The 16,244-nt window shown below is 37.0% G+C and overlaps 1 protein-coding gene across 5 annotated transcripts in view; it reads right to left on the reverse strand.

Annotated features, from left to right (window-relative positions):
• The window catches only part of Smg7 (SMG7 nonsense mediated mRNA decay factor), a 67,956-nt gene that overhangs the window by 37,012 nt on the left and 14,700 nt on the right, over window positions 1–16,244 (reverse strand). For 4 of the 5 annotated variants that reach the window (XM_051147574.1, XM_051147575.1, XM_051147572.1 and 1 more), the window contains exons 2-3: window positions 9,499–9,637; window positions 2,471–2,502 (exon numbers count right to left, since the gene is read on the reverse strand). In XM_051147574.1, coding sequence (XP_051003531.1) covers window positions 2,471–2,502; window positions 9,499–9,602 — 136 coding nt within the window. In that variant the 5' untranslated portion in view covers window positions 9,603–9,637. The remainder of the gene's footprint in view (window positions 1–2,470; window positions 2,503–9,498; window positions 9,638–16,244) is intronic. The other variant, XM_051147573.1, reaches the window with a different exon arrangement.

Here is a 16,244-nt window from a genome sequence, read left to right on the forward strand (position 1 = left end):
AGCTCTTTTTTAAACTGTGTGTGCGTGTGCATGAAGGATGACTGTGGATGTCTGAACTGGATGAGTAGAACAGAGGAGGGCATCACTCTCCACCTGCTCCTTTGAGACAGGGTCTCTCACTGAGTCTACAGCTTCAGGTTTGTCAGTGATAAAGTCCCAGTGCTCTTCCTGTCCCTACCTTCCCCACCCCTTGGGGTTACAGGTATGCCCAGGACGATTTGACAGGGTTGTTAGAACCTCAACTATAGCCTCCATGTTCATGTAGCAGGAACTCCTGGGTATTAACCATTCCTGCAACCTCTGTCTTTCAGCTTTAAAATACATTATGAAATTAAAATGGCCACTGAAAAATAATTCACCCTTTGCTTCTGGTTTGGCTTTCTGCCTGTTCATGTCACAGCAAGCCATATATCTCATAGTAAGCCATTACATTTCAAGTAATTGATTTACATAAAATTGTTTACCCCCATAATTATATCTCTATGCAAATCATGTTTCCTTTTTATTTTGAATTACTCCTACAAGGATCCTCACAAAATTTTTCTATCAGATCACCATCCAGCAGATGCCTGGATTATTCCTACTCAATATGCCACCTTAATGAAATAGAGAGAATTATTTTCATGAATGGGACATGGCCATCCAAGGCATTTCTGTAATCAATCCATACTATTTAATGTAAAGACAGACAGAAGTCTGAGATTAAATTGCTCAAAATGTCTGAAGAGTAACTGTATATAGGATAGAAGTAGAAAGTCAGGTTCTAAATGTGTATTTATGAACTGGAGCCACATTTTCCACCAAAGTCCTGTAAGGGTAAACAGTTCAAATGCTGATAGTAAGCTGACTCAGTAGAACTACTTAGTGAATTTTTCAATCATCAATTTCTGATATCCAGTTAGGCAATTTAACTTCATTTAGCAGTTTGCTGCTATACAATGCCACAGTTTCCATTCCTGTTTAGGTAGGTTATAAGTACCTGTAAGCCACCATAATCCTGGATATTTGAGTTAATACAGAGGTTTGCTGGCTGGTTAGATCTGGGTCTTGGAAAGTGTTTTTTGTTCATTTGTTTGGAGACATGATCTCACTGTGTAGCTGAGGCTAGCTTAGAACTCTCCATGAGATCTCACTGTGCAGCTGAGGCTAGCTTAGAACTCTCTATGAGATCTCACTGTGTAGCTGAGGCTAGCTTAGAACTCGCTATGAGATCTCACTGTGTAGCTGAGGCTAGCTTAGAACTCTCTATGAGATCTCACTGTGCAGCTGAGGCTAGCTTAGAACTCTCTATGAGATCATACTGTGTAGCTGAGGCTAGCTTAGAACTCTCTATGAGATCTCACTGTGTAGCTGAGGCTAGCTTAGAACTCTCTCTGAGATCTCACTGTGTAGCTGAGGCTAGCTTAGAACTCTCTGAGATCATGCTGCTCTTGAGCTTGTGTTCTTCCCACTTTCACGTCCCATGTGCTAAGATTACAGGTGTGTGCCGCTACACTGGGCTTTAGGGACTGTAAATGACATTCAATTAAGTAAATATAAATACTTCGGAAAAAGTATATACATGGTATATGAAACTTGCTCCACAGATAATACTTTCAGTGTCAGTTCAAGAGTGTAATTCTGACACTGGTATCACCTAATACGGATGATGACCACAAATGCATTAATAGGGAAAGCAGCAGTGACTACACTGTAAGCCTTCTTCCTCTCTTTGTTTTGTTCCTTATGATACAATAATCAGGTTCCTCATACACACCAGCCTGTCGCTGTCCGAGCTGAGGAAACACCACCTCCCCAGTAGTTAGTATACGCCCTCTTCAACTGTAAATCTTGGCCAGAATTCTGGTTATCAAGCAACAGTAGCTGAATTCTTTAAGGGTTAACCATAAAACTAAATTCCTCCCAAATTAGAATACTACCTAGTATCACATATCTGACAGGTTAGGCTAACTCATGCTGTTATGATGGGCATGCTAAGCACTAGCTTTGAATTATCTGTTCACTTCAGTGGCTAAGTCCAAAAACTCTTCCCAAAGGGCTTTAGCTATTACTCAGCAGAAAAGATGTATAAGAAAAAGGTAGCTCACTGAATTTCATACTTTCAGTTTAGTTTCTTTAAAAACATTCTTCCTTAAGGTTTATTTACTACTCAGGTTTGAGTCACTATAAATAGAAAAAGCATTTTCCTACGAAAATATTAATCAAATGCCACAGTTTTATAGTTACATGGAATGTGAATTATTTTATATCTTAAATTATTAATAAAAAGGTTTATAAAATTAAATGATTATATACATTAATAGCAATTCAAATGTGGCATATACATTAAACTCCTGAGAAGCACTTGGCAACCATAGAGTGCTTGTTACTACACCTTAAGTGAGAAAATAAATTTTCTTCCACTAACTTAATAGAATAAATGAAGTTGTTTAAAAAAAAAAAAAAAAAAAAAAAAAAAGACAGCCAATACCTGTCATTTCAGCCTTCAGGACTTCTGCCTGCCTGGATAAGAAAAAAGAACAATAGTTAAAAACAAACCAAGTCAAATTAACATAAACACTAAATCATCAAGTTAATGTATTACAATGAGGCTATATGGCAGGGAAATTTATGCCCTCCTTTAACATCCAGTGTAGCATGAGTCTTGACAAATTGATGTCATACTTAAAAATTATTTCACAGATTAAACTGGTGACTTCCATAAAAAGAATTGTTTCTCGTTTTCCAATCCGATTGTAAAGACAAGCTTCTCCCCCTCCCACGTGCCTTGAAGACTAGTTTGTTTTCAATTTATTGGCTACCATAAGCATTTCAAATTTCTACTCTTCCCAAGCTGCTCATTCTTGTTCCATTTACCACTGGCAAATGACTGTCTCAGAGTCCTGCTCTAGAAAAACTATTCCTGTGACTGGGCATTTACTGCACTTACACATCACTCCCCTTAGGAAATCAAAGTTCATTTCAATGGACCATTCTTTCTGGCATTTCATTGAGTCATGATTATTCTGTCCTCTTTTTGACAATCTTAAAAAGCTCCCTTGCTATTGGACCTTTCCATCTCTTTGGCATTCAAACATACTCAAGTTTTCCATACTTTATTTATTTATTTTTAACCTATCGTTTCCCTCTCTGAAGTTCAAGAAGTGTCTGTTACTGGAGAGGCCCTACACTGACCTCATAGTCTATATCCTCAACGCCGTGCTTCATTCTCTTAGGAGTGTTTTGTTCTTTTTTATCTATCTTGGCAGATTTATCATGGCTTTCCAGCTGTGGAGGGCAAAACCCCCAGAAGTCCTTCAAGCCAACCTTCTCCCAAAGCCCTAATATTTACCAATTCCAGAGAAATGCTGTCCTTCAAACACTTACTGAACTTTCACTGCATTCCATTTTTAGCCACCTTCCCATGTTATACCCACCCCTCATTTGAACTACTGCAAAATATGTATTTGAATGAATGCTTGACTTTACAAACCAGCCATCTGAACTTAAACATTTAGTGATTTTCCACTACAAAATCTTTAGTGACAAATTCTGTTGTCTCTAAACTCTGAATTTCCATTCCTTTTATGCTTATCTAGTGGTCTGTCATGAGCTAAGAACACCACCACCACCCCTTTACTGGCCAATAACTACTTGTGTCTTAGTCAGAGCACCGTACTTCCTTGGGAAACCCATCCGAGGCAAGGAAACTTCAATGCTCTCATGGTCACTTTTTAATAAGTAGGCATCACAGTTTTAAGAAACAAATATAGAGTCCCTTTTTGACTAGCATAATGTTTAGCAGGAACTATAAAGCGCGTTCTCCCTCAGGGTTCTGGTATTCTTTTACACAGAAGAATGATTATAGTTAACAATACATGCTGACTATCTAATCTTAACAGCTAGAGAAGTCGATTTTTGAATGTTATCCCCACCAAGAAGTGATAAATACATAGGGTGAAGAATATGTCAAACACCCTGAGCTTGGATCGTTAGCAAATGAATGCATGCAACTCAACATCATACTGTACCCTCTGCATGTGTGGTTGTGTGTCAACTAACAAAAAAATTTTAAAGTTGTTACAACTTGAGATTTCCATTTCAAAGAACTAAATTGACACAAAAGCTAGAAGAGTATTAAAGTACTAAACGTTTTACAGACAGTACTCTTTCCATAATTAAGTATTTTACAGCAACTATAAATTTTTAAAATTTATTTTTATCTCATGTGTATAGGTGTTTGGCCTGTGCCCTGGTTTTTGTCAACTTGACACAAGCTAGAGTCATTTGAGAAGGAACCTCAACTAAGAAAATGCCTTCAACAGACTGGTCTGTGGAAAAGCCTGCAAGGACATTTTCTTGACTGATTAATGATGTGGGAGGGCCCAGCTCAACAGGGGAGGTGCTACCCCTAGGCAAGTGATCCTGAGTTGTGTAAGAAAGTAAGAGGGTAAGCAAGCAAGCAAGCCAATAAGCAGTTCCTGCCCTGATTTCCTTTTAGGATGGACTGGAAGTCTAAGTGAAATAAACCTTTCCTCCCCAAGTTGCTTTTGGACATGGTGTTTATCACAGCAACAGAAACCCTACCTAAGACAATGTAAGTCTGTGGACCATTTCTGTGCACAGAGCCAGCAGAGAACAGAAGAGAGTGTTAAAGGTTGTAGGTGGAAATCGAACCAACACCCTCTGAAGAGAAGCCACTGTTGTTACCACTCCAGCCCCTAGTGACTGTGAATTTTAACTTCAGTAAAATATGAGTGTTGGGATTACAGATACAGGCATTGTGCCACGGTGCCCTGCTTGCCTTTTTTTTTTTTTTTTTTTTTTTTTTTTTATAATAAATATTAAGCTTTGAAAAGAATCCGGCACAAAAGAACTGTCAAATCAAATGAACAGAGCCGGGCATGGGGGCATACTTCTTTAATCCTGGCACTTGGGAGTCAGAGGCAGGTATATTGCCGTGAGTTCGAGGACAGCCTGGTTTACAAAGCCAGTACAGGTTAGCCAAGGCTACACACAGAAATCCTGTCGTGAAAATCAAACAAAACAAACAAAAAAACCTGCTTAAAAAAAAAAAAAAATCAAAAGAACAACACTAAGATGGCTGTGCTTAGTACCAGTGTGTCATATAGTAAATTTCAACATCCATATAGTCCAGCTTCACTGGTCACTTTAGGTTTTAACTTTCACCATTTAGAAAATCTTTTTTAAAAGATTTATTTATTTATGTATATGAGTGCTCTACTTTCATGCACAGTAGAAGTGGGCATCAGATCACATTATAGATGGTTGTGAGCCACCATGTGGTTGCTGGGAATTGAACTCAGGACCTCTGGAAGAACAGACAGTGCTCTTAACTGGTAAGCCATCTCTCCAGGCCCATTTAGAAAATCTTTACAAGGCCACTGCCATATGATCTTGAAATCCAAAATCACAAAACTACCAATGTTTCTTAAGTTTTCTTTCTAAAGGAAAAGAAGCACAAAAATCAAACTATACTCCAAAAATTCTTGATAAAGAGCTTCAGCAAATTAGTAATTATAGTTTATAGCCAATGCTCATATAAAAATAAACATCCTTAAAAAGCAGGGTCTCATTGTATGGCCTTGGTTGGCCTGAAATTTGCTGTAGAACACGCAAGACACATCTGCCTCTACAGTTCCACCCACCTGGATGAGACAAGCCTTAATGTCCTCTCCCAGGAGAAAATGTAAGCAATGGCGAGGTTTTTGGTTCTTAGTCAAAGGAATGAATAGTCAAAGAATCCAAAAAGTAAATCACCACACTCTTAATAATAAAACAAATACAGCTATAAAATATAAAAATTTCAGAGTATATACATTATCTTTGGACTTTTGTTTTATTTTGTTACATACTACCAGGTGGTCTTCAACTTTGAAGACCATCCTGCCATACGCTCCCCAAGCGCTGGGACTACAGGTGTACCATCACACCTAGTAGAGCTTTTAGTTATTCGTTAAGAGAAATACACTATGTCTGTTAAGCAATAAAAGAAAAAAGTTAAGTTAAAGGGCTTGGATCAGTAATAAATACATTGAAGCTACATACTGAAACAATTCACATGGAGAAAACAGACTCAAGATCTATAAATATATTTAATGTATCTCAAGCACTAGCATCTTCAAGAACTAGCATCACATTATAACATCATTGCCAGACACTGTTCTAAGGGTCTAGAGACAGTTTAACTGTCTCCATTTTATACTTGAAGAAAACAAGCATGAAGAGATAAGTAGTAAGGCCATGCTCACAGTTGGTAGTAGTACTTGAACTCAGCAATATGGCTTCAGAATATAGCTATTAATCACTGCAGCTAAGCTCTGCGTGTAAGAAAGTAAAACTCAACATAACAGTAACAACTTGTGGAACAGGAACACATTAACATTTTTTTCTACTTGAACTTCAGACCCACTTTTGCTGTTTAATAAAATAAAATCATTCTAAGCTCACAGCTATTAAAATAAAACATACGTGCTGGAGAAATGGCTCAGAGGTTAAGAGCACTGACTCTTCATCCTGAGGTCCTGAGTTCAGTTCCCAGCAACCACATGGTGGCTCACAACCATCTATAATGTGATCTGATGCCTTCTTCTGACCTGCAGGTGTACATATAGGCAGAGTACTGTGTATGTAATAATAAATAAATCTTTTAAAAAACAAACATACAAATGCTAAACAACTTTCTTTCAATTTGGGAGAAGTGACTAGAGAAGCTGGGATTTTTCCCTCCCCTACCAAGCAAGAGTCAAGGTAGGTTTTTAATTTGTTACTCTGTTCACTTGTTCAACATAAAAGTTCTAAGGAACAATTTGGGATATTTACAATATTTACTTATTATAGTCATAAACATAAGAACCAAATTGTAATTAATTATGAAAAATAGCAGGCCAAATGCTGTAAAGTGAGTATGTACTTATGAACACACAGAAACATAAATATATAGCTCTTTAGATAGCAAGTTTTTCTCATAATTAACTTGCTTTTGCCCAGTGTATAAAATCTCTGCACACTCCAATGCTGCATACCAGCCATTTCAACCTGTGAGTAGTGACGTCTGTGTGTGTGTGTGTGTGGGGGGGGGTAAGGGGGGCAGAGGGAGGGGAGGTGCAGAACAACCCTTTCGCCTTTTACAGGAGTTGCATATCAGATTCTGCATATCAGATATTTACATTACCATTCATAACAGTAGCAAAATCATAGTTATAAAGTAGCAACAGAGTAATTTTATGGTTGGAGGTTCCCAGAACACGAGGAACTGTATTAAAGGGTTGCAACATCAGGAAGGGTGAGAGCCACTGCTCTATGCCATACATTTACTCCATGACCTATATTCTTTGAGTGTGTACATATAGTTTGTTAAGGACCACTTTGATCTGAGAATTCCAAGGATGAGAGCAAAAGACAAAACTAAGTAAAACAAAGATAAAATGCAAAGCCAAAGCTACAGATTAAGCTGGAGAACCAAGGAAGGCAGCAGATTGTAAGAAGACTTCATGATGTGTTCGATAGTTCAAATTCAGTCCTGTGACAGGAAATCACTGCTAAAAGTAAGAGTGTGCTGGGCGGTGGTGGGGCACACCTTTAATCCCAGCACTCGGGAGGCAGAAGCAGACGGATCTCTGTGAATTCGAGGCCAGCCTGGTCTACAAAGTGAGTACAGGACAGCCAAAGCTACAGAGAGAAACCCTGTCTTGAAAATCAAAAACAACAAACAAACAAACAAAATAATGGTGGTGACAGACACAGAGAAATTACAAAAGAACTGGGTCAAAATGCTACATTTCTGTCATTTCTCTCTAAACACGTTATGATTATAACTGATTATTTCAAAATACCATTTAAAATCTCAAGACCCGGCAACACAGGAAGCAAATAATAAGTGACTGAAATGCCACGCTGACAACAGAGTCCAGATCCATTGGTTAAAAATTAATAGCCTATGGGCTGAAGAGATGGCACCATGGTTAAGAGCTCTTCCAAAAGTCCTGAGTTCAATTCCTGGAAACCATACGGTGGCTCATAACCATCTATAATAAGATTTAGTGCCCCCTTCTGGTGTGCAGGCATACATGTAGGCAGAACACTGCATATGTAATAAAGTCTTTTAAAATTTACTAGCCTAATAATATCATTTGATAATATATTATTTGCGAGGTTTTCTTGTCATGCTTTCATCTATTATAAAGTCTTTACATTTCACTCAGGGTAGAGGCACATGCCTATAACACACCAGTGGTCCTGAGAAAGAGGCAGCAGGATTCAAAGTATGGGCCATCCCTGCATGACATAGAGATCCAAGGCTACCCTGGCTGTGTAGCAAGAGTCTATCTGAAAACCAAAAACCAGGGCTAGGGACATAACTCAATAGCAGAACACTTGCTAAGCCACACCCAACTCCATGCTTGATTCCTAGCACTGAAGACAAGCAAATAGCTTCAAATTCTAGCCATTCTATCAGATAAGTAGTTAATGCACACATTTTGTGGATGGTAAAACAGAAAAGGAGTGATGAAATAGCCTACTATAACAGAATTAGAATGTAGCAGAGCTTGGATTCTATCTTGCAATGTAATTCCAGAACCAGAGCTTAGACACATTTTAAAAAATAAAGCAGGTTTTCTGAAATGAAGTAGCTACAAAAGTGTCACCATCAATCATACTGTTGACTTATAGGGACAACCCTCAGTGGTAAAACCCCATTTTTGATATTAATCAGACATGCTATGTCATTATTAAGATGTGAGAGCAAGAGTTACCAGCGGTCACACTGTTATACACACTGTAATATACTATCACAAAAAGTACTCTGTAACACATTATCACAAAACTCTAGAGGTCTTTCAGACATTTAATTCCATCCATACTGACATACCAAACCCAGAACTGTCATTTCCTGCACTCAAATAAGTCACTAGATATGTGACACAAATTTTCTTTAATTCTAAAGGATAATTTATAAGATGTATCTCAGGAAGCCAGAAAGATGGCTCAGCATAAGAGCATGGGTTACTCTTCCAGCGGAGCCAGATTCTTCTCCCAGCACTAGCATGGCGGCTCAAGCTCATTTTTAACTCCAGTCCCAGGTTATCCAATACCCTGTTCTAGACTACATATTGCACGCTTGGGGCATATACATACATATGCAGGTAAAACACCCATATATAAAAATAAAAATAAAGGAAAAATTTATATAAAAAAAGATGAATCCCATATTTTAATGCTTATAAATGCTCAGAAATTTTATATCTAAATATACAAATTCCTGAAAAGTATTTCAGTACATTTTTTAAAAAGTTTATTTGTACCATAAGATGTCAAAGTAAACCTAGCTTACTTTCTCATAAAGTCACATAAGTAAAAATAGAATCTTTAGCATATCCCTCCCCCATCCTTCAGGAAGTCTCAAATTCTTTTCTCAATGTCCACAGAATATGAAAATTTTAATATACATACTAGAAATTAATACAGTGCAGAAATCCCTTATAGTTTTTATCCTACCTAATATTACTTGATTTCAGATGCTCCTCTGATTTCAAGTTTTCGGTCCTCATCTGGGACTTAAATGAAACGTTTTCTCCCACAATGACTATCTGCAAGAACATCCAATTTTTCACAAGGTAGAATGGTTTAAGACACTCTAGACAGAGGAGAGGAGGAAAATATGAGTTAACACAAAAAAATAGAGAATGCCCCTGGGGAAAAACTTTAAAAATTTTATTTGAAATGATTTAATGTAAAAAGCAAAGGAAAAATAGCAAAGATTTTTTCTTTTTATATTAGTTTCTTAAAACACCTTTAAATGTTTTGTGTGATTTTCTAAATGATTTTGGTTTAGTGCTGCCCTCATGTGCATCACTGTTCACAAACTGAGTGATTTTTCACATGATAGACACATTACCCTGCAGGGATCTGCAGGGTGAGACTGCTGAGGTATATCATCAAAACAGATGGACTCTTAACCAACAGAAAGCCATATACAAGCAACTGAACCAATTCGTAGATGAGCAGAGGTCAGGTTTTTAGGTTTTCAGTCACCGAACAGTATTTGGTCATTTTTATGTGCGAGACACTGGATTAAGGACAGAATATACAGTGATAAGGCAGGTAGGTATAAACAGATCAATAAAGCAGCAGGTAATAGAAGGTGGTAGTTAAAAGCACAGCTCCACATCATGTGCTAGGTGCTGTGCCAGAAAGCAAGCCACAGGAAAAAAAAAAAAAAAAACAATTTCCTGAGGTATCAAATGATTTAGGCACAGTGAGTAAATTATTGACTATTGATCATTGTCTATATTTACAGTTCTTACCTATGTGCTAGACATTATACTTAAGTGCTCTATAGATGTGATCTCCCAGAATGGGAGCATAAGAGATAAAGGTCTTCTTATTCAGACTGCTTGGGTTCAGTTTTAAGCTCTGCACCCCAGTTTAATTAGAAGATGGACATAGTAAGCCATCTCACTAAGATGTTCTGAGGATGGAGAATAACAGAGGTAAAGTCACCAGTACTATGAGCATTGAAAGTAAGTTAGCCATTACTGCCATTTATTGTTATTATTTATAGTTAATTACAACTCCCAACCGGCCAAAAATTGCAAATACAATTTATTATCTTTCTTCTACAAATTAGGAAAGTGAAGCTAGGAACTCATACTAATAAATTTTAGAATAGAAAACATGGTTTTTTAAAATAAATTTTTAGCACTAAAATATGTCTTAACAGAAATGTCAAGCATGCAATGGGGGCTTTGCTGCTATATTTTCAAAGCATATATTCATGGGAAAGAATGAGATAAAATAATCCCAACTTCCTTGACACAGCAAATTAGCTTTGGCTCCGACAATGAGCCTCTGTTACTCTTGGCTTCTTGCTTTCTGCCTCTTGGTACCCACACCTTTATTCATGCTTTTTAATCACTCAACTTGGAATGTACTCCCATTTTCCTCATCTGGCCAACTCATTTCTTAGACTTTAAAAATTGAGTACATAACTCCTATAAGACAGACACAGTTTGGCCAACTGTTCCAGAATGTGTGTACACGTCGTTTCACTGGAGCACTATACCAATAAATCATCTTTTTACATATTTTTAACACTAAAGAAAGTCAGATCTATTCAGTCTTGTATATACATTTAACAACTAGCATGGTGATTACTAGACATTCACCCCAGTAAATACAAATCAATGTGAATGGTGTCTCGATTTAGAGTCAGGATCCTAAACACGTGGTTACTCAAAACTTGATGCTAGTTTTCAGGCATTTCAGAAAACAAAACAAAACAAAACCAAGAAATCAGAGGAACAAAGAATAACAAACTTTTTTGTAAGTGCGGGAAACACCATCTTATACAATTAGAGAAACACATGACTGCTTACTTATCCCTCTAAAATCCAGATCCCTTTTCATGCATGTATGATCTATGTAGTATATATCGAACAGTAAATTAACTATAAAAATTAAAACATCTGAGACGTACAATGAAACAGCTCAGTAGTTCACATACTTAAACAAGAAACTTAGATGAGGCCATCAACAAGCAGGAAGTTATTTCTTCTCATCTCAATTTTGGTATTAGATGTGACATACCGGAGCAATAGTTTTCAATTAGCTTTTAAAAATACTTAATTCTCTGTAATAACCCCTGTGCTTTTCTGAAATGTGAAGGCAATGCAAACTACTACATTAAAGTGAATAAACAGGTCCTGCAACAGAGTAAAAATGTAAAAGAAAGTGATTTTAATTAAGGTAGTGTCATAATAGATAAATGGCCAGAAAAGATTACTTTAAAAGAAAATAGTAATATAATCAGATATTTGTATATGTGAATGACAGAATTAGGATTGATTAACAGAATATCAAATCAGGGTACAAAATGAAAAAGTAAAAAACAGAATTGAAACTATTGTTTATACAAATTAAAAGAAAACAAGACCCTTCTATACAATTAGGATGCCCAAATCCAAAACACTGCCAAAACCAAAACATTGATAGGTATGTGGCTCCACAGGTGCTCTCCCTGACTGTTAATGATAGCACAAAGCAGTACAGCCAATGGAGAACAGTCCTGCAGTTCCTCACACTTTATGCTCATCACAAAACTCAAAAATTATAATTCTGGACCTACACAAACAAAACCTGCACACAGATGCTTACAGCAATATTACCACACCCTGGAGCAACAAGATACCCTACAATGGGTGAAAATCTGTGGTACACCCAGACAACTGTTTATTATTTAGCCCATGAAAAAGGCAAAAACAAACAAAGCACCTTAATGCAGATTCTAAGGGAAAGAAGTCATTCTGACACAGCTAAATATGTGGTTTTAACTGTACGACAAATTGTAAAAGAGAACTATGGCAACAGAAATAACTTCAGTGAGAACCTAAAAGTGCTCTGAGAGTGTTTTTAAGTCCAAAAAGGAAAAAGCAAAAACCGGAGTATGATTTTTATCCTTAACACTAGAAACAGCCTTTACATAATGTACAGTACCAAATACAAGTAGATTAGGGAAGTACAAAGTCCAACTTCCTAACTTGCAGCAGGAAGGGAAATATGGGAGATGAGGTTAATTAAACATCTTGCATCAATATTTAGTAATTAAACATCTTGCATCAATATTTAAGACACTGAACTAACTGCAAAAGGTCTGTATATTATGGTATACAAAGAATATTCTCTACTTTTAAATGGTCTCTAAAATTAAAAAATAAAAGATATGCAGAAGTCAAATTTTTACCAGAAGCCATTTCTTATCTCACATTTTCAGTTTTATCTAGACTTTCATATCTGATGTAAGAAATGGGTCCCCTATTCAAATAATTTAACAAACTAACCCTGATACAGATCATATAGAGCCTATGGTACATTACTTTGGCCTCCAGTGAATCACACATCTCCTGATATTTGAACCCTTCTCTACTGCCTGGGCTTTGTCACGTCACTTTCATTGACACGAAGTATCTGGGGTTTAAAGGAAACATTTTGAGTACTGCTGCTTGGCTGGGAATCACCAGTATACAGACATGATCTAAAGCCCAGGAAAGCCTAGACATTTAGAAACTATACTGCATACAGAAAAGAAAGCACATACAAAGGCTGGAGAGATGGCTCAGAGGTTAAGAGCACTGGCTGCTCTTCCAAAGGTCCTGAGATCAATTCCCAGCAACCACATGGTGGCTCACAACCATCTAGACCTTCTAATGCCCTCTTCTGACATGCAAGTGTACACGCAGAAAGAACACTCATATACATTAAATAAACAAAATCTTTAAAAAAGAAAGAAAAAAACTACAATTGTTAAACACAGTTGTCCTAGAAGCCAAGTTAAAAAAAAAAAAAAAGAGTATCAAGGCAGGCAGTGGTGGTGCATGCCTTTTTTCCCAGCACTCAGGAGGCAGAGGCATGCGGATCTCTGTGAGTTCAAAGCCGGCTGGATCTACAAAGTGAGTTCCAGGACAGCCAGAGCTACACAAAGAACCCCTGTCTTAAAAAACAAACAAACAGAGTATCAAGAAGGCAGAACCTATAAATGCTGTTGACAGGTAAAAAGTAAGATGGGACCTACAAACTGACCACTGGATTAGCAATGTGGAAGTCACTGAGGATCTTATAAAACAAGTTTTCCTTTGGAAAAGAGCATAATTAAGACTATGGATTGCCTCTAACTGTGACTTAGTATAGACAGGTTCTTGCTCTGAAGCCCAGGTTCGCCTGAACTCATGGCAATCCTCCTGTTTCAGCAACTTCTCCCAGTTTGCAAAAGGGCTTTTAAGATGAATACATAATATTTCTTTATAAGATAGGATAGGGAGGAAATAAAAAAGACAAGAAAGCCAAGAGAGAGGGAAAGGTGGGTAAAAACCACCCCCTGACAGGCACCGGGACTCGGCTGAGGACCCTATGACTGAGAATGGCGTCTGGCAGCTACCTGGGAAGGGGCTGGTGCAGAAGGACAAAAGCTTGTCAGCAGCCTGAGCTGCTATGCAAGTTCAAGACCGCTACAAAGACCGTTAGCACTGGAATTCAAACCCACAACTCTAGAGCCCAAACATTTTCATAACGCACAATAGTTAATTTTTCAACGGCTTATGTAATTATAAAATTGTACTACTGCTTATGATTTAAGTTGCCATTTTGAACAGCGTATAAACCACCTACATTTCTCCTTTTCTTAAATGTGAAGACGTTTCTAGGAAACTGTCTTGGCTTTTGGCTTCTACCACAAGCTCTTTGCCAGGAGGTCTCTTTATACCCTCTTTTCTAACCCAAACAACCCACCTTTGGAACTGCTTTGGTTAAAGAGAGAATCACCATAAAACATAGGCATTCTATAATTTATTGCGTATATTAAATAGAAGAACTATCACACAGTATATCCATGGCAACTACAGAATGCTCCTGGAAGAAACTAAGACATTAAAATTAAAAATTTTTATGGATTTCTCTGGTCCAGAGCCAAACATACAGAATTGTAAGAGTTGTTATTTGTCAAGATCAAGTATTTTCCCAAACTGATGAAAAACATATACCCATAGATTAAGTAAACTTTAACCACAGACGAAAACCTATAGTTATTTTAATAGAAGAAACCCTTAAAAAGCAAACAAAGAGAAAAGAAAAACATACTCTGTATGGAAAAATAAAGATAAAAATCATGGCTAAATTCCTATTAAAAAAAAAAAAAAAAAAAAAAAAAGGCAAGCCAAAGGCAACAGTTTTAAAGTACAGAAAAACAAAACAAAACAAAACCCAAAAAAACAAGAAAACCTCAACCTATATAACTTTATATCCAGCAAAAATATCTTTCAAAACCAAAGGGAAAATAAGTAACATTTACAGAAGTACAAGAACAAAGGAACTTTCAGGCCAGTAGATCAATACTCACAAAGAGTACTAAAGCAAAGGCTTTTCAGGATGAAAGAACACACCAAATGGAAACTTGAAACTAAGCAAAGAGGCGACGATTTCCACAAATAGATTTGTGAGTAAACATAAAACAGCACTTTACTTCTTGTTTTAAATTTATTTTAAAATTACTGTCTACTCAAGGAAAAAAAATACTAGATTATAGAGATTAAAACAAATGTTGACACTTGACAATAGTACAAGGCAAAAAAGGGATGAGTAGGTGAGTAATAAGGCCAGGCATGGCAGTGCATATCACTAATCCTAAAACTCTGGAGGCTGAAGCAGATTAAGACCAGCATGAACTATACACACACAAAGAAAAAGGGGAAAGAAACATGAAGGGAGTCAAGTATATTGTTATAACATTTTAAATTAACACATAAGTAGAAATAAAGAAAAGCAGAAAAATCTACAGTTACTGAGACACTTCAAAATTCATCTTTCAGTAAATAACAGAATAAGCAAGGCAGAAAACCAGTAAGGTTAGGTCAATCTGCTCTAACTAAAACCTGTAAGCCAGAGTGGAGCACGCCTTTAATCCCAGGACTGGGGAGGCAGAGGGCAGCCTGGTCTACAAAGCAAGTCCAAAGAACTACAAATCACAGGCGCAATCCCAAGAGCAATTTGAAAATGTTTTAAACCAAATAAAAATGGAAATATGTATAATATGTAGTATGCAGCAAAAGCAGCAGTGAGGCCTTCAGAGATTTGAATGTTTCTATAGAAGAGAAAGGTCTAAAAACCACTAAAAGCATCTATTGTTAGAAGCTGTAAAAGAGGGTGCACTAAGCACAAATCAAATGAAACAAAGAAAACAATGTAAATAAACAATTAAGTGAGAACCAAAAGTCATTTCTTTGGAAATACCTGTAATTTACCACCAAATGATGGTATAGATGATGATCTATAATTAACAGTGCAATTTCAATAAAAACCTCAGCTTATGATCTGATAGAAACTGGTAGGTGATTTTTATATTTATCTGGAGATACAAGCATTTATAACTAACAACTTTCCAACTGAATAAAGTTTTGGAATTTGTATGCTACTTGATTTCAAAACATACTAAAGAGCTATGGTAAGCAAGGAAATTTAAGCGAAGGTACATAGGTACATGCTGATTTCAAGAGTCAGAGACGAACACCTACTGATGTAATTATTGTGGTGGATTAAGAAAGAACCTAAGAGCCCCCATAGGCTCACATATTTGAATGCTTAGCTATCAGGGAGTGGCAGTACTTAGGACTAGGAGGTGTGTGATTTTGTTGGAGGACGTGTCACTGGGGGCGGGGCTTTGAGGTTTCAGAAGGCCTACTCAAGCCAAGTGACAC

The sequence above is a fragment of the Acomys russatus genome, chromosome 6 (genome assembly GCF_903995435.1).
Source record: "Acomys russatus chromosome 6, mAcoRus1.1, whole genome shotgun sequence".
NCBI classification, from domain to species: domain Eukaryota; kingdom Metazoa; phylum Chordata; class Mammalia; order Rodentia; family Muridae; genus Acomys; species Acomys russatus.